The sequence below is a fragment of the Rhodnius prolixus genome, unplaced genomic scaffold (genome assembly GCF_049639745.1).
Source record: "Rhodnius prolixus isolate KJV_2025 unplaced genomic scaffold, Rpr scaffold_5, whole genome shotgun sequence".
In the NCBI taxonomy this organism is placed as follows: domain Eukaryota; kingdom Metazoa; phylum Arthropoda; class Insecta; order Hemiptera; family Reduviidae; genus Rhodnius; species Rhodnius prolixus.
In genome coordinates this window covers 43,427,314-43,449,063 of record NW_027411624.1, presented here as the reverse complement: position 1 = coordinate 43,449,063, position 21,750 = coordinate 43,427,314, and the positions used below count along the sequence as shown (strand labels likewise).

Sequence of the window (21,750 nt, the reverse complement as noted above, 5' to 3'; positions counted from 1 at the left end):
ATAAAAAAATCGCTTTTGACCATTTTCATGGACATGAACACAAGACAGAAGAATTACTTTGTAAATTAGCCCTGAAGATGACCTAGTCCCTAGGTCGAAAGCTCGGCATAATAAAAATATATCATAACTGAAACTGGCAGTTATTTTTTCATCCTATTTTGATTTTAATTCGTACACAGAACCATAATTGTATGGCATAATAATTGTATGTTGTTTTTTTTCTATTAGTTATCAAAAATAATTTAGTTTTTCTTTATGAGATTCTGAACGTTAAACAAACCTCTACAATAAAGTACTGCTTCATAATCAGAAAATTATAAACTAACACACTTACCGTGTTTAACAATTCTATGTTCACTTTTCTTGGTATTTTATGAAATTATCACTTAAAATTTGATAAAATGTCCAAATTTAATTTAAAAATTCAATTAATTAAACTTTGATGCTTAATAATGTAACAATTTCTTATATTATCTATTGCGTATTGCAGACATGGATCACGCACCTGCACTAATTTAACCTTACTGGTATTGTTTACTGTTTATTGAAGAGACCAAACCTAGCAACCAATAGTAAGGTGTTGTAGAAGTTGTGAAGAGTAATTGTTTATCTCTTTGTAGAAACTTAAATTATTGTTAATATTTTATTACCTATAACGGGCATTTTGTTTAGTTATTTTTAATAAAAATAAGATGGCAGTGAATGTTTATTCAACAAACGTAACTTCAGATAATATGAGCCGACATGAAATGCTAGCCTGGGTAAATGACAGTCTACAAACAAATTTTTCAAAAATAGAAGAACTGTGTACAGGTGCCGCTTATTGTCAATTTATGGATCTGCTTTTCCGTGGTTGTATACCAGTAAAAAGAATTAAGTTCAAAACGAATCTTGAGCATGAATATATACACAACTTTAAGTTATTACAAAGTGCTTTTAAAAAGATGAATGTAGACAAGATTATACCAGTGGATAGATTGATTAAAGGTAAGTTTCAGGATAATTTTGAATTTCTACAATGGTTTAAAAAGTTTTTCGATGCAAACTACTCTGGGCAAGAATATTGCGCAGTTGCGGCTCGCAGTGGTGAACAGATGAGTACCGCTGAAGCACTTATGCCTTCAAAAACAGCACCAGTTTTTGCCAATGTAGGGCATAAAGCAAAGTCGGACATGGTTAACCACAATCTGATAAAATCTTCAACGAAAATTACTAAACGTTCACCATACACAATTGCCCACACGAACGTTGCTAATAATGCTCACCCTATCAAAAATAATAAAGAGCAACAAATTATAGAAGATTTATCAAATCAATTGGCCAACATGAGATTATCAGCGGAAGAATTTGAAAAAGAAAGAGATTTTTATTTTGGCAAACTGAGGGACATAGAAGATATTTGTCAAAAATATGAAGGCGAGACGCCAATCATACAAATTATATTGGATGTACTTTACGCTACTGCAGAAGGTTTTGAACCACCAAAAGATCCAGATGACGTCCCACCTGCAGAGCCCTATTTAGATGAGTATTAATTATTTTGTGTTCTGAGTTCTTCTTAATTTGGCATCAATTAATTGCCACACTTTCTCATCAAAAGAGAATTGTTTAAATTGACTTGTAAAATTGTAATTGTTTCCTTTCTTAGTTGTTTGTGTAAATAAACAAATGGAAAATTAAAAATTAATTCATCTTTTTTCAAGTGTAGTACGTAATCACTATAACTACGTGCTAAATAATACTTTATTGCGTTAATACTTTATATGATAGCTAAAATGTTTGGATAATGTAACCATTGTGAATAAACACAACTTTGTGGCTCATTGGGTGAGAGCCAGCAGTTAGGAGTAAGTAATCCCTGGTTTCTGACACCCTTCCTCAATGCTCCCAACGAGTATACAACCCGCGTCAGCCACCGGAGGCAATGGGAGCTGGTAGATGGACAGCACACTCGTCCTTTCCATCATCGTCCCTTAAATGTCTCCTGGCGACTACGCTACTTTTGCTTTAGTCACAATGCCCTCCCCAGCCCACTTTTAGTCATGACGGCGCTTAGTGCTTCGGGTTTCATCGGTTCAATTCATCATTGTGCCATCCAATGCTTTGGTACAGATCGCTTGGTACACATCTTGGATTGGGCAAATCTATGCAAATTGTTTACCTGTGAGTTCGTTGAACTTGAGAAGTATCTCTTCATGCCTCATGCATATTGTGTTGTTAGGCTTGGATGTTAAGAGCCCTGAATAAGTTGCTGGTTAACTTCCTCTTACTGGATGAACTTGCCACACTTAAGGAGTTGGCTTAAAGTTTGTTCACCCATTACTTAAACATTTTCTCGCTCAAATGTTCAAAGCAAAGGTAAGCTTTTTTTGCCAGATAGTCAAGTGACAGAATGAAACAGACTAAATAAAAATTTAAGCAAATCGACAGTTTGGATTTTATCTTTACTACGCAAAATATTTATTCTGGCTCTCCATACAAAAACCGTCTAGGATTTTATTTACCTTTTAAGGTAATGGCAAAAACTTACTTTCTCTTTAAAACAAATATTTTTAAGAAAAACTTTTTGTACTTATGTTTAGTTTTTAGACCAAGGATGCCTTAATTATGGGAAAAGACGAAAGAACAGTATCATTTTTCTAGTCATTTATGTAAAATGCCTTAAATTTATATGAAGTTATAGTTGTAGAATTGAATATTTTTAAATAAATAGTGAAATTTTAATTTGACTTCTATTTGACCTCTTACCAAAAATATTAGTATTACATATTAATCTGATTATAAGTCTCAGTTCTGAGAGAAGAGCGATCTGTAACTACAGATATTTTTCTTTGAGGAATGATATTCTGTTTTGCTAAAGCTGAGTTGGTAGCATTGAGCTTCAGGATTTCCACCCAAGTTTCTGTTATTTTATTATTATTAACGAGGTGTAATGGCACTACGACCAAAATAGATCTGTATAGAGCCATGCACTCATTGGACAATTCATGCTATAGTACTCTCAGGTGATGAAACCTCTCTTACAGGTTCAGTAAACAAGTTCTAGGAAGATGTTCCTTGTGATATAAGGAAAATGGAAAATTATAATTAAAGAAAAAAACTGCAGAAAATCTTTCTCTTAACGTGCTCATACGGAGATTTACACCTTATTTTGCTATTAATACTGTTTTCCCCACATATATTTATGCCCAGAAAGTAAAAAAAAAATATATTTAGATGTTTGCAAGCAAAATGTTTTACTGGATAAGAATTGAATGAAAGAAGAGGCTCAAATAGGATAACGTGTTTGCGCTACCATTTCAATTAGCCGAACGTTTCTTCTAAAACCAATTCTAGCAATTCTCTAACAGTTGCCAAATAATCGGGTCTTATCCGGGATTACTAGCCTACTCAGCATTTCTCTAGAGCCAAAACTACAAAAAAAAGGTACTTAGAACAAAAAATAAACATCATCACTTTGGCATCAATTTATATTAAAAATTTTTCTTTTTTTCTAATATTCTTTTCTATTCTTTTTCTTTTAAAATCAATTGTTACAAAAAAACAATATTCACAAAATTTACAGACACTTTTATTTAATGAAAATAAGACGCCTAAAGCTAAAAATGATTGAAAGTTTAAAAAATAAAAATAAAATAAAATCTATATTTACAAATTCGTTGTAGTGAAATCATTTTTCTTGAAAAAAAAAACAAAATTCGTAATATTCACATTTGTTAATTTTATAAAATAAAATTTAAAAAAAAAAGAAGTTAAAAATATATAAATAATCACAATTCCGTTGTTTCTAATTTTTTAGATATTAAAGGATTACCAAGTTTATCGATGTGTTGATATAAATTTCTATGGTACGTATTTCCGTTTCTATTTAAATCATTTTGTTCTTTAACATTAACACCTACAGGGCATTCAGTTCGCAGCATGTTAGACTGGCTGTAAAAAAAGAGATCATAAAGCATAATTATTTGGTAAACAGATGTAATAATACAGCTGGGCTAAATGAAATATCATGATGCTGTACTTTCTCTTACTGCAGAGGAAAACGTACATATGTTGCAATGTTTATAGTTAACATTTTTTATACTTTTGTTTTTAAAACATTAACGGTTTAAGCACTAAACGGTTACTATAGTTTTTCTTAGAACCTTCATTTCCTCAATTATCTTAGAATCTTAATTTCATTTTCTCTCGAACCTCATAATACGATTGAATGGCAACAAAAATGCTTTGTAGAAAATTGCATATCCAAAAGTACTGTTGAAGCGTTTCTTGTATGGAGTATAAGCAATACACAAATACTGTCAGGGGCTTCTAACCTTTTTGCAGAATGGGGACCGAAAAGCCTCTACAGGTAGAGCTTAAAAAAAAGGAAATGGAGGTAGACAGAACTGTTCTCCGGGCCTATTCACCCAGAAATGAGGTAAATGAATATCCCTCTCTTTCATAACTATAAGAGAAGTGTGGAGTACTTGGTCTGAGTAAAAAAATTGTACATGTTGAAGAGAGCCCACTGAGGACACGCCAAGCACTAATGGCAATTGATTATCCATCTTAAATCTAAATAAAAAAAGGCCAATACTGAAATTGAAAGTAAGCACTTCAGGAAAAAAAACTGAAGCTACAGAGAAGTTTGGAAAAAAGGAAATCAGTGGTTATTAGAGAAGTGGCATGGAGTATGTAATGAGGTTAAAGAAGAGTATGATAGAGAGCAAGCCGTTTCACAGCTCCAAAATACTGAAAGAGGTATCTCTAGCAGAATATGCAATACAATAGTCTTGCTCTAAGGAGAGATGTGAAACTTTTCTAGGTAATCGGCCAAGTCGGGTTACTGTCCAATAAGCAACTTCGAGGTAGAGAAATTAAAAATTGGTAATGAGAGAAAAGGTAGTAAACATTGAATGGACATAAAAACGGAAATGGTAAGGCTGACAGGTTCATAAAAGAGATTAGATTGGGAGAGACATGAAGTACTCTCTTCTCTTCTCTTATGAAGGATGCAATAGCTGGATCTGGTAGTTGGGCTTACTTGAATGGCCACTTTTAAAATAGGGTAGAGTGTGGTTAAACCTAAGTGTTTCAGTTGCAATAAGGAAGTCAAAGGGTTAATAATAAATAAAGTCGATTACTTAAACGATGTACTTTTTAAGTCTGGGTGCGCCAAATTATTTGGGATTTTGGGTAACGAGAGAAAGTGAAGTTGGTTCGTCAAATCGGAAGACTTTTCCGTTTTATCGTTCCTGAGCTGCTGGAATGTCGTGTGGCTTCCAGGCGTGGACAGCTTCTCTTAGCATTCATCCTTATGGATGAGCTCAGAGGGCTGATGATCACTTCTTCTGTGGCTGACTGGCAGTCCGTACAGGGTGGTTAGTGAGAAGTTGTGCCATTCCCTAACGGATAATAAATAATCCCTCAAGGGGATTATAGTGACGCCATATCGATTAAAGGAGCATTATCGATTTCATGCGTAAAAATTTGTCAACTAGAAGACAGAAATGTGCAGTAAGAGAAAGTAGAATATCTTTCGGCAAAAGAAAGGTGCAAGCATCACTAATAGCAGTAAAAAGAAGACGAAGAAGAGAAGTAATAGCAACCTGTTACAAGAAGAATTTCCAGTATTGTCTTCCTGGTTGTTGCCATTAACTACTGCGTTCTCGTCCAAGGAGTCTCTTTCGGAAGTCTGACTACAAAGAAAAATACATGTAGAACTGTCATTAGATGGTTAGTAAAGGATTTTAATTTTAAAAGTAAAAAAAAAAAAACAGTTATTTCGTTAATTATTTAGAAGTTAGCAGAATTGTGAGAAGTCTTTGGTTTTTTTGATCAAATTAGAGAGGAGAAAAAGCAATAATTAGCAATTTTATTTTGGGTACTACATGCTCCCAAACAAAATTAAACTATCACAAAGTAATTACATTGCTGGCGTTAGTTTGTAAATGTTTAATAAAAGTAGCAGATTAACAAATTAATTTTTTTTTTGTTAAAAATAAAAAATAATATATCAAAATGGTGCAACTATAAAAATTAATATTTACTTTCTCTTACTGGCGTACAAAGAAGTGTGGTGATCGTGTCAGTTTTTCAAAAATAAAATTCGAGATTCAGATCTGGGGAACGACTCTTAAAATGCTTCAACCTTAAGTACAACTTAGATTAATAAACACTTAAGCAGTTCCTTATTCTTGCGCTTCGCCGGAAATGCTTTAAAGCCCCAGGTAAACCAAGAAACATTTTGTATGGAAAAACTAAAGAATGACGAGTGTTGAGTTATAGTTTGTGAAAAAAAGAAAAAATGATCTCTTATCAAAGAAAATTCAAACAAGATGTTTGTTTTACGAACTGGTCTGTGTGATTATGTATTCAACCGTGACGGGTAAACGAATCACAGCTTGAAGAAAGTTCAAATTCGATATTTCAACTTAGACGACAATAAATGTAAAGTAATCGCCTATTTTTTTCAGGCGGGGCTTAGCGTCCAACTACCAATTAGGTGCCGTGGACGGAGGCGACTAGCAAACATACTTTACTGTAAATTTCTTTTATTAACCATTAAATAAAACCCAAGACCTAGAGACCGGGAATCAAACCCAGTACGACAATAAATATTAACTTCGCAGGTCTTGCCTCTAACCGCTCGGGTACCGTGGCGCCCTAGACGACAATAAACGGATGCTGCAATAAATTTTTGATTAATATCAGACAACCGGAAGGCAATTTTATCTTCAATAACCTTTTCTATTCGTCATTTTACTAGAAAAAAAATCATTTTAAGGCAGTTCTAGGGTTAGCCTTATTTTAAAGGTTAAATTTTATGTGTAAAATGTATAAAATTGGCAAGAATTAAATGTAGCACAAACGTTAAGTATTCGAATAAAATCTGTTAAGTTAGAACCTTGAGAATTGGAACAGTAAAAAGTCGTGTCAGTGATGGCAACAGATTCTTTCCTAGAATTACTAGAAGATATGATATCTCGAATTAGCACCGTTTATACCCGGCTCCCTACCCTTTTTTCACCTTGGAAGTGAACCAAGTAGAGACGTTTCGTTTAAAGCAACTACCTAATTATTATTGTCCGACCGCCAATAAATGCTTATTTTGCAGCTTAAAGAGAGCCTGTTCATAGTTTACAAAACATTTCTTAAAAATGTCCTAGTTTAAAGAGAAAAAAAAATTACGATTGTTCGAACTGCAGTAAGAGAAAGTGGTAGTAGTGTAATCACATCAGATAATTTTTTTTTCCCCCTGTACTACAAGTTAAGAAAAATTAATATCCCATTAACAAAAAGCAATACATTTGGTTAAAGCAAACCTTAAAGTGTCATCCTTATACCATTCGTTCTCGTAGGCTTGCATCCAAATAGGATTCGAACCTTCTACACTATGCATATTTGTATTTGGAACTCTGTTCGGCACTCGGGTCATATCAGACTCTGTGGAACCTGCAATTATTAGAAATATTGTTTTAATTGCAGCCATAATTAAGATTCTTGTTTTGTTTTTTTAATTTGTATTTTTTCTTTACAAATATACAAGGTATTATTAGAAGGTTATTTTAGAGTTACCAATAAACAAATCTCGGGAATAAGTTCCAGGAAGCTTTTTGAAGGAAAGTTTTTGAATTAGCGGAGGATGCTAAGCTTGGTTATTATTATAGAAGAAAATTAAAGACATAGCTTCAAGCAAGCAAAAACTACTTTAATTTTTTTAAAAAAAGAAAAGATTTAACATTCACTTACCGAAAGCAGTAACAGTGGCCGCTTTTAGCTGTCGCTGATAAGAAGATCTCTGTGATAAGCACAATGATATGACTACAATGAGCAACAAAGCAAGGAATATGGTAGCACCTACAAGCCACAGCAACAGTACACTGTCTGGTTCTATGATTCTTGCAAGAGAGACTGCTTCAGCTGCTTGGGTATCCAGTACGTTGAATTCCTTAAAGAAAGTATTAGGACAAAATTCTGTCATTTATTATTTCTATAATAGATTTTATTTATAAACTTTGTCACAAAATATAATACCCCATTACTTACAAAATAATAATAATAATAATAATGAAGTTCTAATTTTTTTGTTGCCTATTTTTTCAGGCGGGGCTTCACGTCCAACTACCAATTAGGTGTCGTGGACGGAGGCGACTAGCAAACATACTTTACTGTAAACTTCTTTTATTAACCATTAAATAAAATCCAAGGCCTCTAGACTGGGGAGTCGAACCCAGTAAATAAATACATATTAGCTTCGTAGGTCTCGCCTCTAACCGCTCGGCTACCGTGGCGCCTGAAGTTCTAATTTACTAACACTACAAACTTCGTTAAGTATTAAGTATAGGGAACTTTTAGGATGGGATGTCATTTTTCAGGGCAAAAACATAGAAAAACTGTAGCCAAAAGAGAAAGTTAGAGAACGGCATATTTAATTGTTTTGTGCCAACATAGAGAATTGTTGGCTATTTTGAGGCAGAATAGGTTAGAATGACAGACTATTGATAATTATTTTAGATGAAGGAGCGAATTAATAAATATAAAATAAGAAAAGAAAATTAAAATTTAGTTGAAAAGAAATTAAAAGTAGAGGAGAAGGTGGCTGCTAATTTATCTGTAATTCATTTTTATTTTTCATTATTCTTCAAACAGATGATTTAGAGAAATAGATGTAGAAAGTAGACCAATGTTATACCCACGAGTTTAGCAGAAAACTGAGCTTTCAGAAAATAGATACTATTCATAAAAAAAAATAAATAAATAAATAAATAAATATCTCGAACATACCTTGAATAATGCATCTAAATGTTCCACATTTTGATCGATAACTTTCAACACTTGTTGTACATCGATTACTGAATGATCGTCTGGATCCACAAAATGAAGATAAAGATCAGTTCTAGTTTTATCCACACGTCCGTCACGGGATTCATGGGTTTTAAAAAGATCTACATTTACTATAGCACCGGTAACATTACCCAGGACCCTGGAAATAATGAAACAAATATAAGATATTTTTTAATTACCTAATTTTTTTCTTTAATTAATCATTCAATTATTAATTAACTAACTCTCTAAAATGATCAATATGGCCTCTTAACTCTGGAGGATGTTGACGTAAAACAAATCGTACTCGTTGATCTTCCCTGAGAAGATAGATAAACACATGAGCAGTATCTGATAGGCCTCCAGTATCATTCACTACTACCTGTAATTAAAAATGATCATACGTTTAATCTTTAAAAAAAAATAATTGCAACCATTATATTACTGTATATCCTGCTCTCAATATTTTTGTTTACTTTTGAAATTAATAATAAATAAATAAAACAAAGTAGTTTTTGGGGATTTGAAGATGTTATCAACATCTTTTTAAATATTAGGTTTTGGAGTACATTAATACTTAACAAGTAAATATAAATTGAATAATTATTTTTTTTTTCAGTGTAAATAAACCATTCGCTCAAATGAAAAATCTTTGTATTATCTTCGTACATTTGATTACCATTCAAAATTCTTATCTCAAATCATGCACATTCGAAATTAAGCTTTGATAGCTTTATACCACTTTCGTAAGACAACATCTTTGATATTGTTCTGTAATCTCTGGTATTCATACAAGACTATGGCTGTTTTTGTCCATAAGAAGAGGAAGTGCTCTATCACTTACCGTAAAATCAAAATATCCTTTCATTCCCTTTTGTGGATCAAAATTAAGAAATAGACTGCCAGATTTTTGGTCTACAACAAATGGAGGTTGTTGAATATAATCCATTCCTTCGCTGAGAGTCATCTTGGTTTCACCCACTATATAGTAATTTACCTCTGCATTTATGCCCAGATCTGGATCGATTGCCTAATAATAAACAATAATAAGTAAAAAATAAAAGAAGCAATCTTTCCTGCACTAGCACAAACAAAAAGAAAAGTTAATTGCAACAAAACTGACCTTTACTTGCATGAACTCTGTACCAAAATCAGCTTCCGTTGTTACACCTCCAGTAAAAACTTTTTTAACAAATGTCGGCGGATTATCATTAATATCTATTACTTTTATAATTAATTTTAAAGTTGTGTCATCTCTTATTTCAGAATTGGTACTATTGGTTGGTAGTGATGATGGTATTTTCGTACAGTCTTCACTGGCTTTTACAATAAGCACATGAGTGTCTTGCAGTTCACGATCCAGTTCTTTAGCCGCCTGCACATAGCAAAATAATGTTTTAAAATAACAAATTATTTATCATTTTAAGTTCACATACATATTTTTTTAATTAAAAGAATTTACCATTTTCTTATCTCTAGACCTATGTGCAAGATGTGTCAAAAAATAAATTATTATAATAAATGAAGGCATTCAGAATCACAGAGAGCAATAAAAGTGAATTATAAAATGCCCACTACTTAATTCTAATTCCACATGATGACAAATATATTATTTACAAATCCCAACTAATTTATCAATAAAGGTTATAAGCCCATTTAAGGGCGCCAAATGTACTTTTAAAAGTTGAAAGGAGGGAAAAAAACCTCTACAATTTTGTAACCTGCAACAGATCTGAAAATACTTTGTGCAACTATACTTTGTGTATAGTTGCCCAACTTAAAAGGTCTATCCCGTAATAAAATAAAAATATTTATTAACAAATCATTAGTTACAAAACCACTATTTATAAACAATTTTATGAATTTCAGAATTAGAACAATAAAACAAATTTATATTTTCATAAATATAAGATTTAATAAATAACATTAATTATTAATAAAATCTCCAAAATAGAACCTTCTTTATTGCATTAACTATTATCACTAAAATATTGCAATTCAAACCAGTTATAGAGCAAACTTTTCTTGTGAGATTTGGAAAAGAATTCATAGCAATCTGAACAATACGAAGAGAGATATAAAGGTTTGAAATTTAAAGGAATTTGAATACTACTAAAATTTAACCTTCCATTTCTCATTTTAATTTACTTTTATAGAAGAGAATTTCAATTTTGTTGATTTTTTTTTACGTTCATCTTTGGAAATGATATCACGGGTTGTGTTTAAGATAAGGAAATAATGGTAATGATGTTACAATCAGTTAATTAGATCGATCCCAGTGTAATGCTAAATTTATTTAAAAATAGAATGCCTCGTTAAAATCTGTTTACCATTATTTGATGACTGAGCGGTTCAATATTGAAATAATTATTTTCGTTGCCAGCAATGATATAATAACAGACAGGCGTTGGAGGGTCATCAAGATCGTCTACCTCATCTCTGTCCACCGTCTCTATAATCTGCCTTCTCTCTGAGCCGGGTACAGCATGCTCTGTTCAAAAAAAATGAAAATAATTAATCAAAAATTATTCTTAATTATTAAAATTATGGAAAATTATTTACAATATTTTTAAGAATGTAAAAACCTGTGAAATTCACGGTAAATTCTTCCACTAAAAACTGGGGTTGATGATCATTAATGTTCCTGACATATATGGTAAGATCCAGATCTGATGATAATGGTGTCGGTACGCCGTGGTCATAGGCTTCAACCCGAATCTGTATAAAAAAAAAAACAGAAATCCTCTTTATGTAATGTTTTTACCTTCAAAAAATTACTTTATTAAGTAATTTACTTGGTAAACTTTTTGCGTTTCTCTATCCAATGGGCTGCGCAGAGTGATTACACCTGTATGCGGTTCTATGGTGAACGTTTTCCAGTCTCCAGTCAGATCTTGTTTCAGTTTGTAACTGACCGCCGCATTCTGTCCAATATCTTTGTCTACAGCTTCCACGGTGATGATCATACTACCGACTGTAGCGTTCTGGAAAATACCAGAATTATAACTTTAAAATATTGATTATAAGTTTTCCTCTTTTGCTAGGGTGATTGTATAAAGATCACATAAACAATCGTGATTTATGCAGACCGGTATTCCACAAATGTTTGCCTTCTCTTTTACTCTATTAAGTAAGAGAGGGCACCATAATCATGCTACTTATCCGATTTCGAGATTTCACCTGATATAATTTGTTTTGTGGTCCCCAGAGAATGAAGTTTTTTTTATTCGAAAAAAAATTGTGTCGAAAAGTTTGATCAAGGTTTACTACTTCTGGAAGAAGAGGGTGGAAGATTCCCTTTAAAGCGAAATTTTGCAGTGATTTTGGGGTCCTTATCTTTTTTGTGTACTATTGAAGGGATTCAATTTTTTGCTAAAATCGAGTTTAAAGAGAATTTCTAAGACGGAAGTACCTATTTGCTCAATTGATTCTTCACTTTCTTGTTGTATTTTGGTTTAAAGTTATGAGGTGGTTCGGAATAAGTTGATCCTTTGTTTTTTGGCTTTTTTTGGCATTGGCTTTCGCCATACAGCCAGCATCGTCTAGGTGCTTATCACTAGAATATCACTCATTCTCCATTCCTACTTAAAAATACATTCGCTTCACACATTCATCCCTCTACTATATACAACTATTTACCTACAAACTTAGAACTAATGGTTGAATCAGTACTCTATATTCCTGCCATCCTCATAGCTTAACCGAAATTAAAATCACCGTAATCCTTCTCTAATCATTTTCTTCCATTCATTCTAATTCGGCTATAACTTTTAAATACACTCATAATTCTTAGCTAGCTCTGCTACAGGATTTAAGCACACAGATGTTGGTGGAGAATATTATGTCTTCGTAGCGAAATGGTGCATCTAAATACCTGTATATATGTCGTCAAACATAACGTGGACATATCATTATTATATGGTTTGAAATCCTTCTCCTCATTGCAATCTACGCAAAGAGGAGAGAGGACCTTTTTGTTGATCCTGTGAAGATACGGATCCACACACCGCGTGGTTCGCTCTCAGCCTGCTTATTGTCGTAACAACCCATTTATTAGTGACAGTTCCCTTGAACCCATGGTTGTCTAGGTAACTGATCTGCCAGTTTTATAGAATCTCCCTTTATTACCATTACTGTTAATCTGTCTGGCCATTTTTTGTAGTGCTGCTTTTTCCAATTGTATGCACTTGATATCGGTGTATGGTAATTTATAATTAGTCATTACCCCACTATTGGTGGCTTCCTTTGCAAGTTTATCAAGAATTTCACCTCGGTTGAGGAATGAGATAGAAGTAGTAGGGGAGAGAGTCTAAGTTAACGAGTTAAAGATGCGGAGTGCATTTATTTCATTAATCATTACCCAGTAATTCTATTTAAGAAAAGATTCCAAACATTCCAACGATAAATAAATCAAAGTAAAAAAAGGATGTCTTACCTCCGGGACTCTTATCGTAGTATTATGTGGTGGGCTAACAAATACTGGAGCATTATCGTTGAAATCTGTTATACAGATATCAAGATTTGCTATGGCCGATTTCTGAGGCGTGCCCAGGTCTACAGCTTGTACAGTTAAAGAGTAATTACCATATCGCCCTTTTAGTGAACTTACACTCAACAGGCGTGCAGACCAAGCGTCTACAGCTTCTAATTCAAACAATTCTACAAAGAATAAATTGTTGAATGGTTAATATTCGAACATCATGAACAGATATATTTATTTAACGATAAATATATTAGCTTACTTTTATCATTTCCAGCTAGTATTGAAAAAGCTAGTTGGCCATTCAGTGTACTCGGATCATCTGAGTCCGTAGCCTTTAACAGTATTATTGAGTCTCTAGGTTCATGGAATTCTGTAACGGCCACACAACTTTCTGGAAGATGAGTGAAGCGAGGAGTTTCGTCGTTAACATCCATAATTGTTACCCTAGAAATTTGGAAGAACAAAATTTTTGGTGTGATTTTTTCCCACCCTCCATACAGTTATTTACGTCTGCAGCTCAAAAATTTCCTTAAAATACAAGAATATATAAGAAAATTTTTGGACTACTGAAGGGCAGGTATTGGAATTGTAAAAATTATAACAACTTGGAGAAACCTTTACAGTAAAGTTCACTTCAAGGTTACCAGATTGTTTTTTTCTGAGAATTCCATCTAGTTATGTTTTCAACGTAATTGGACATTAATACTACCACCTCGAATATTAAATTATTCTAAAATAGATGTCTAAAAAGGCTGTGTTGAGGATCGGATCCTCCGAGACACCAAGCGCCTGCACGAAGTAAGAAACTCAAAGAAGACATCCAATCTCATCTTAGTCCAATCTTCCACCCTGGACTGCAAGTATTTCGTGAAAATTGATGATTTATGTTTTCCAAGTCTTTTTGCCCCAATTTTGACTTTCAAGGATTTGTCAAAGCTAAAATTAGGCGCTAAATTTGAGGAAGGAAAGGCGGCCTAAAAGCTGGCTAGCCTTCTGTTCGAGGATTTTAATAGAAACGATTTCCCTGATCCCCAAGCTAGCTAACACCTTTCAACAAACGAATCACTAAAAACGTTTTTTCGAACTCAAAAGACTTACTTTACGAACACAATTTAGCATCTCTTTAAAGAAAATAAAGAATAATATAATATTTTAAAAAAATCCACAAATTACTTACATAATTTGTTTAAAAGCATTTCTACTTTCGCCACTGGCGTATCCAAACTGGTAATTATCCCATGCTTGAATAATAAGCATGTAAGAACTTATTTCTTCCCTGTTCAATTGATCAGTTACATTGATCACTCCAGTTTCAGGATGTATCTGGAATTTTCCCTGAAATATTTAAAAATGAAGGCGTTAGAGCAATGGAAAGCAAGCAAAAAAAAAAATCCAAATGATTAGAAATACACATTAGAAGAAGAATACTAACTTGAGATGATCTTCTATCTAGAAGATAGGTAACTTTTCCATAATCTCCAGAATCCGCGTCGGCCGCTTCTATTCTAGCTATTTCACTGCCTTAAAATTCCCAAACAAACAATTTATTATCTGTATAAGAGATAAAGTAAAAATAAAAAGTACAAAAATTAAAAATTCTTTTAGCTCTCTAAGTTGTGATTGATTTCGATTTATTATGTATTCGATTCGTTTATGATGGTTAGACTTATGAGGTGGTCCAAGAAAAACGTCATTTTACTTAAGTATAAAGCATTTTTACGTATCTGGTAAAATTTAATGTTGCTAAAATTTTGGGCGGAAGAAATGTGAAAATCACTTGAAAACTACTTTTTTAGCATTCGTAATCCGATTTTTCTGATAAAGATATACGTTTTTTTTTTGTTTGAATATCTTTTAATTAAAGTTGATCTTATGAGTGAGTTCTGGATCTTCATGTGTTTCACAAAAGCCCTTTTATTTTTGGTGAAATTCATTAAAGTAGAGTAATTGCCTATTTTTTCGAGGCGGGCTTTACGTCCAACCAGCAAATTAGGTGTCGTGGACGGAGGCGACTAGCAAACATACTTTACTGTAAATTTCTCATATTAACCATTAAATAAAATCCAAGGCTTAGACCTTGGGAATCGAACCCACTAAACCAACATTACATCTTAGCTTTACGGGTCTAGCCTCTTACCGCTCGGCTACCGTGGCGCCTCAGTGAACTTTAATAAATGAAAGTCCATTAACATTTAGTAAAATTACCAAGTTTTGATTGCAAAATTTATAAGTTGGTTCTTGTAAGAGAAAATCGCTCTAGTATTCTAAGTTTTTAAACTGTCTCTTCTATAAAGGAATGATGGAACGGAATTTTGAACACTAAAATAGGTAATCTACAAGTGTAGATTGCATTGATTCACAAATAATGAGCTTCCTCATTCCATTTTAAATGGCGACGGAGTTGAACACTATTTTTTTTTTATCTTATAAATATATTAAATCAAATAAACTAATTTACTTACCAATGGTAATATTCTCCAAGACTGTTAAATTATTTAATTCAGTAACGAAATATGGATTGTTGTCATTCTCATCCAAAACTTGTACAAAAATATCTACAAAAGAAGAACGAGGAGGTATCCCAGAATCTGTAGCTTTTACAGTTAAATTTAACCATGGTAACTGTTCTCTATCTATTCTGCTGCCTACGAGCAATTCTCCAGTAGCAGAATCCAAGTGGACTAGATCAGTAATACTGTGTGTTCCTACAGGAGTAGAAAAAAAAGGGGAGATAAATCTTGCAATTTGCCTCAATTAATAAAAGTAATAATCATCATTCTTGCTTTAAAAAAAAAATATTTACTAACCTTGGAGAGAATAAGTTATTGTTCTATTTTTATCAGCATCATCAGCTACAATGTTTGCTATATTAATTCCATTCTGGCTATTCTCAGTTACAGTTCTTCGATAAAATGGCTTTCTAAATACTGGATTGTTATCGTTTTCATCTTCTACTATTATATTTAATATTGCTGTGAAAATATTAATAGAAAATTATTAATTAATGCCTCCACCTATTCCCAAACCCTACCATAAGATTGAATTATTCCAAACATCATCAACCACAAACCCAGACTATGTTAGAAATTTAATTTCTTACACGATCTACTAAAAATTTAACAGCAATCTTATTGAATCTGTCGCTGAAACACTCTTTCTACATCCATAGTTATGAGAAAATAATTTTGATTAACATCTCTTCACATCTATCTAAGCAGATTGTTAGTTTGATATAAAAGTAGCTCTGGTGAGATGAATGCCTCTAACTTTGTAAGGAAACTACTTCTTATCCTGTAGATTTAATCCAGTAAAACTGGACGGCTTGGAATCTAGGCTAAACTTACATCCAATGGCGTATAGCAAAAAACAGTGACGCTTAAATAGTCAGCCTAATTGCTGCAAGAGAGACTTACCTGAAGCTATTTGGATACCCGTTTGTGCTCCCAGATCTTGTACATGAACTGGCAGCTTAATTGTTTCCACTATTTCTCTGTCCAATAGTTTGGCTAATCTGATAATTCCCTCAGTAGCATCTAAATCCAAAAGTGATAGTAAATCCACTTCGGAGTTTCTAACTAGCCTCCCTTCCTCTGTTCTTCCTTCTACGCCTGTACTATCTACTGAATAACGCAGTCTAGCAGTTGGATCTGGATCTGTAGCTATTAATCTTCCGACAATATGGCCAACCTGCAAATGAAATGAATTTTAAGAAAAAATTGTTAAACATCATTCATGCTTACTTTATAGTTTGTACACAATCTGGGTTTCACCTTAAGATTGAGTTTACTTCAAAAATTGAGTTTTACAAAATGTATTTTTCAATTTAAAAAAAAACAAAAAAAGATTCCCGAAATTGCTTTCTTTAATCGGCTTCCTTAATTACGGAATATCTTTAAACTTTATTCGCACCAACGTACTCTTGGTGGTCTTCCAAGTTTTTTAAAAACACTCCCCAGGAAACTTGATTAGATTTTTTGGACTTCTGGAGGATGGTGGTTGATAGGGTCCCCTCTTTTTAGTGTAACGAAGGTCCTATTTCTTATAAGTTACAAAAAGAGGGATAAACGTGTAGCTAAAAATCAAGAGTTTAACGAAAATTTTACTATTGGAAGTGGCCTCTCACGATTTGTTTTAAACATAAATTAAATTTTATACATTAATATTCGTAGGTCATTTTAGGAGGACATTTATTGAGTACGAATTTAGGTTCTCTCAAAGAGTTATTTCGGCAAAATGTTCAACTTTGAAATCCAGTCAATGTCAGTAAGAATTGAATATTTTCAAATTAAATATTGTGTTTTAAAATTCAAAATTTGTACCAGTATAAGTTACAACGTCGAAAGTGTGTGAGTGTTCACAGTTTTCTTTTTATAACCTTAAACTGTTAATTTATAAATTTGTAGTTTTACTCACAATAAAGTCACTTGCCTTGGTAACACTAAAACTATCTGTAACTAATAGTTTACTACAAGTTTTACTGCGCAAGTTGCAAATAATTGTATTATTCCATCATTTACTAAAAATAATAATTATTTTTTAACCATTTTAAAATTATTTATTGTAAATATTATGCAAGATTCTCTAGCGACGAGAATAATGTAGCCTGATTGAAGATGTCGTTAATTATTCAAGAACTATGGCTGCTTTTAATTTGATTCCCTACAGAAGAAAGGTTGGCTGGGAATAACAACAGGTCCTATTAGGAACATATATTTTAAATTTAGGGTATTTTTAGACTAATGGGTAAGTTCCATTTTTTGACCATTTTTTCCCCTCCCCAAGGGTATTGACTCCAGTTATACTTACTGGAGAATTTTCTCTAACTGTTATAGTTCCTGGATCGTTCAATATCGGCGGTTTATTATTAACGTTTGTGACATTAATCTCCACCGTGGTAGTTGCAGTTTTTCTACTCTCTCCAACACCTCCATCCAACGCTATAACAGTCAATCGGTAGCTAGTCTGTTTTGGTTCACTCAAATCTGGATCCAGATTTGCACCAGAAGCCGTACTTATTATACCAGTTGCAGCACCAATCACAAACTTATCTTCTGCACCATCAGAAATACGATATGCAACTTCGTTGTTTGGCTTTGAACCGTCAGAATCGTGTGCTATGACCTACAATTTTTAAAGTGGATTATAAAAAAAATCTAAGCTTATTAGAAGGTTTAATTTACTATTTAAAGAATTGTCACCCTAATTATGGATGTTCCTCCAAGAATATCTTCGGTAATAGTTTTACTGTACAAAGCTTGTTCAAATATTGGCGGATTATCGTTAACATCTTGCAGATAGATAGTGACCATCACTGTGGAAGACATACTAGGACGGCCTCCATCTTCTGCTCGAAGTTGTAAAGCTATTGATAACGATCCTTCTCTACTGCCGTGATCTCTTCGTGTTTTGATCAACGATTCAAAATCAATTGGCGCTTTTGGTCGCATTTCTCCACTGACAGGATCAATGGTGAAATTTGATCGCAATTCCGTCCAACCAATTATAGTATAATGGATCTCGCTGTTTCTAGTACCTGTTGTGATAAAAAAGTTTTCTTTGAAACCAAATTCACTCCTAAATATATATATTGCTTTTCCTATAAGTCTTCCTTAAAAAAAGATGATAAACGCTCTCCCAATCTTAATCTAAGGCTCATCCAACGAGACATCCTCAAGACAAATTTCTTAATGATTAATCAATCAGTTAGAAGAAGTGTTGAATACTCCTACATCTTCCCACAGAATCTGATCCACCAGATAATTGATCTATTTCGAATGTAAATAAATAATTCACAAACTAGTTTTATGAGAAGGTTAATAGGTTAATTTGGGTTTGTTTACAACTTGATGTACATAGCTATTAACCGGCGGTGTTTATCAAATTAGATTTAAAAAAAAAAATAAGCAAATTAAAAAATAAGCTAAACTTTTTACCGTTGAGATCAGCATCTCTAGCTTCAATAAAAAGTGGAGTTTCAAAATTTGAATCATTTTCGAAAAGTCTAGCTTCGTAACTGCTTTGTAAAAATTGTGGTGCATTATCATTTACATCTTCGATATTTATTACCAACTGTACTGTATTTCTGGGAAAAAAAGAAAAAAAAAAAAATAATCTTTTGAGATTCATTGTTTGTGTGACTTACAATGTCAATTATTGTCCCCGTTATTTATTTATGATCACAAATGTGGATAATTCCAAACCTATTGTTTGACAAGTATATAACGTTTATCACTGACCTGTTGCCAACACCCAAATCATCACGTGCTTCTACTGTTAAATAATGTTTAGCAATCAGTTCCCGGTCAAAAATAGGCGATTCTGCTTTTATTGTAATCGCACCTGTTACAGGATCTAAGGACAATCTGTAAAAAAATGTAATAATATTGATAAATATGTAACATATTTATATAATAATGTTATACATACATATATAATGATCTATAATGTTATATAATTATATAATATATATGTATATATAATTCTCTTTAAAGATAATAATAACTTGTATCTCAAGACGATTCTTCATCGGATGTTAGGTTAATTTGATTAATACTGTTAGGAAATAAAATACGAGTTATTTAGTATTTCAGCAAGTCTCGGTTGGTACCATTGGAAGAGTGGGGTAGAGGGAGTAGTTGTCACGCGCTCCTTTTGTTATATTCTGTGCTGAATGTTGATGCCCTTAAGGTTAAGTTTAATGTTTAAAATGTGTTCACTTTTTTTATAATATAATACTTATAACAATAAGTAACAATAAACATATTGTGTTGTTGTTTGTGTATAGTATTATTTTTGTGATTTCCCCCTTTAACCCTAACAAATACTAATTGTAATTAAATAATATTTACTTAGATGAAAATGTAAACAAGCAAAAACGGGGTAACAAGATATCAATTTCATGTATAAATAATTTCACCTTATCTTCAAGATATCTGCTGTTAACATACTGGCTTGATGCAAAAATTCGATTATTAGTTTGGAATTTTTGATTTTGCTGAATAGCATTGACAGAAGAGTTGCCGAATTAGTTTGTAGCTCACCCCATTATATGGGACACGAAAAAAAAAATCATTTTTTTCATCGTCGAATTGTTACAGGAGATGAAAACTGTAACACTCTGTCAATTTTATACCATAGATAAGAAATGTTAAGCCCAAAAAGAAAACTAAAGTCATATGCATAATTAAGACCTACAACTTTAGAGGACCATTTTTTGTTTGGTAGGTTTCTAGAGATACATTTTAATTAAGAAATGTACTAGAAGAAATAGTATTTATGTGGAGCAACGCCGAATGAGGTTAAAATACAGGAACGCCCACATATCGACGACATGAGAGTTATCCTGTATGAAAATGTCCGACCACTTAAAGCAAAATTCATAAATAGGTAAGTCATTCGGGATCCATTAAGTGTCTTCTACCTCTTAACTGTTAAGTGATAATTCTAAATAACTAAGGAAGAAAAACAAGTTTTAAAGAATAAATACATACAATTCAGCAACACTTCCACCAAGACCTGTATAACGAATTCCATCGGTTCCAAAATTTCCTGAATCCATGTCACGGGCATAAACTATAGCTACGGTGGTACCAGGTCCAGAATTTTCAGGTACAGATGCCTAAAATTTGATTAGCATGTCAGAGATATTAAGAATAATTCAAAATATTAGCAATTTATGATTATTAAAAAAAAAAATCTAAATTTACCTCGTAAAGTGGTTTGCTAAATTCTGGAAAATTATCATTCATATCTCTAATAAAAACAGTAACAGGCACTGAACTAGATTTAGCATTTTTTGGCACAGTCTCTCTAGCGATCAGTGTGAAATTAATTACTGCAAAATTTAACAACAAAAATAGACAAAATCATACATAAGAACGATTCTACTATAATAATAATAATGACTAATAATCATATTTTTTTTGAAGGGGAAAATGTCACAGGCACCTTCCAGATTAAGACTGGGTGTGTGGGGTTCTACCCACTAAAAAAACCCCTCTTCAGGCGTAACGTCCACCCCGGAACCGCCATAAGCATTACTTTTCAGGGTGGAGCCTCGTATTGAATGCAACTTGGACTGTAAATTAGCAAATTGTCTGTGTGCCGCGTAGATCTTATCGACGGTCTAGCTCCTTCCTCTTAGTCCTCAGCATAGACCTAGACAAAATAGGAAACTTCCTCCCATAGGTCCTAGGCTAACCAGCATAGTATCCACTATGTTGTGCGGTGAAAGTGGTCCAGTTCTTTCCTGCAGCCTTGCTCTTTTCTCCGCCCATCTTTCACATTCGAAGAAGGTATGATACGCATCATCGTGAGCTGAATCCCCGAAGAAAATACAATCTTGTGTGGCTACCATACCCCTTTTTGCCAAGATACGAACTAAAGTATCCATGGCCGGTTTTAAGAACTGTGTTAGGTAAGTAGTCTACCTCGCCGTGTCTCCTATCCGTCCAGAAGCT

The 21,750-nt window shown here is 33.0% G+C and overlaps 3 protein-coding genes across 11 annotated transcripts in view; 2 read left to right on the top strand and 1 right to left on the bottom strand.

Annotated features, from left to right (window-relative positions):
- Positions 1–21,750, top strand: part of LOC141457867 (uncharacterized) — a 159,120-nt gene that overhangs the window by 31,780 nt on the left and 105,590 nt on the right. The window lies entirely within an intron of this gene.
- On the top strand, positions 533–2,724 carry LOC141457865 (microtubule-associated protein RP/EB family member 1-like). The gene has a single exon (XM_074135192.1). The coding sequence runs from the start codon at positions 693–695 to the stop codon at positions 1,533–1,535; it is 843 nt and encodes a 280-aa protein (XP_073991293.1). The 5' UTR covers positions 533–692; the 3' UTR covers positions 1,536–2,724.
- Positions 3,451–21,750, bottom strand: part of Cad88C (cadherin 88C) — a 28,433-nt gene continuing 10,133 nt past the window's right edge. For 3 of the 8 annotated variants that reach the window (XM_074135176.1, XM_074135177.1, XM_074135178.1), the window contains exons 10-33: positions 20,998–21,125; positions 20,782–20,909; positions 19,528–19,653; positions 19,225–19,373; positions 18,490–18,824; positions 18,098–18,412; positions 16,705–16,978; positions 16,099–16,263; positions 15,754–15,996; positions 14,724–14,812; positions 14,469–14,626; positions 13,551–13,735; positions 13,244–13,467; positions 11,604–11,792; positions 11,394–11,526; positions 11,139–11,299; positions 9,932–10,183; positions 9,653–9,838; positions 9,054–9,190; positions 8,770–8,968; positions 7,735–7,933; positions 7,308–7,437; positions 5,592–5,681; positions 3,453–3,933 (exon numbers count right to left, since the gene is read on the bottom strand). In XM_074135176.1, the coding sequence (XP_073991277.1) occupies positions 3,771–3,933; positions 5,592–5,681; positions 7,308–7,437; positions 7,735–7,933; positions 8,770–8,968; positions 9,054–9,190; positions 9,653–9,838; positions 9,932–10,183; positions 11,139–11,299; positions 11,394–11,526; positions 11,604–11,792; positions 13,244–13,467; positions 13,551–13,735; positions 14,469–14,626; positions 14,724–14,812; positions 15,754–15,996; positions 16,099–16,263; positions 16,705–16,978; positions 18,098–18,412; positions 18,490–18,824; positions 19,225–19,373; positions 19,528–19,653; positions 20,782–20,909; positions 20,998–21,125 (4,358 nt within the window). In that variant the 3' untranslated portion in view covers positions 3,453–3,770. Of the gene's footprint in view, positions 5,682–7,307; positions 7,438–7,734; positions 7,934–8,769; positions 8,969–9,053; positions 9,191–9,652; positions 9,839–9,931; positions 10,184–11,138; positions 11,300–11,393; positions 11,527–11,603; positions 11,793–13,243; positions 13,468–13,550; positions 13,736–14,468; positions 14,627–14,723; positions 14,813–15,753; positions 15,997–16,098; positions 16,264–16,704; positions 16,979–18,097; positions 18,413–18,489; positions 18,825–19,224; positions 19,374–19,527; positions 19,654–20,781; positions 20,910–20,997; positions 21,126–21,750 lie in introns of all 8 variants that reach the window. The other 5 variants (XM_074135179.1, XM_074135182.1, XM_074135181.1 and 2 more) reach the window with 5 other exon arrangements.

Coding starts and splice junctions, on each gene's coding strand:
- LOC141457865 (XM_074135192.1), top strand. CDS start 693: ATGGCAGTGAATGTTTATTCAACAAACGTAACTTCAGATAATATGAGC.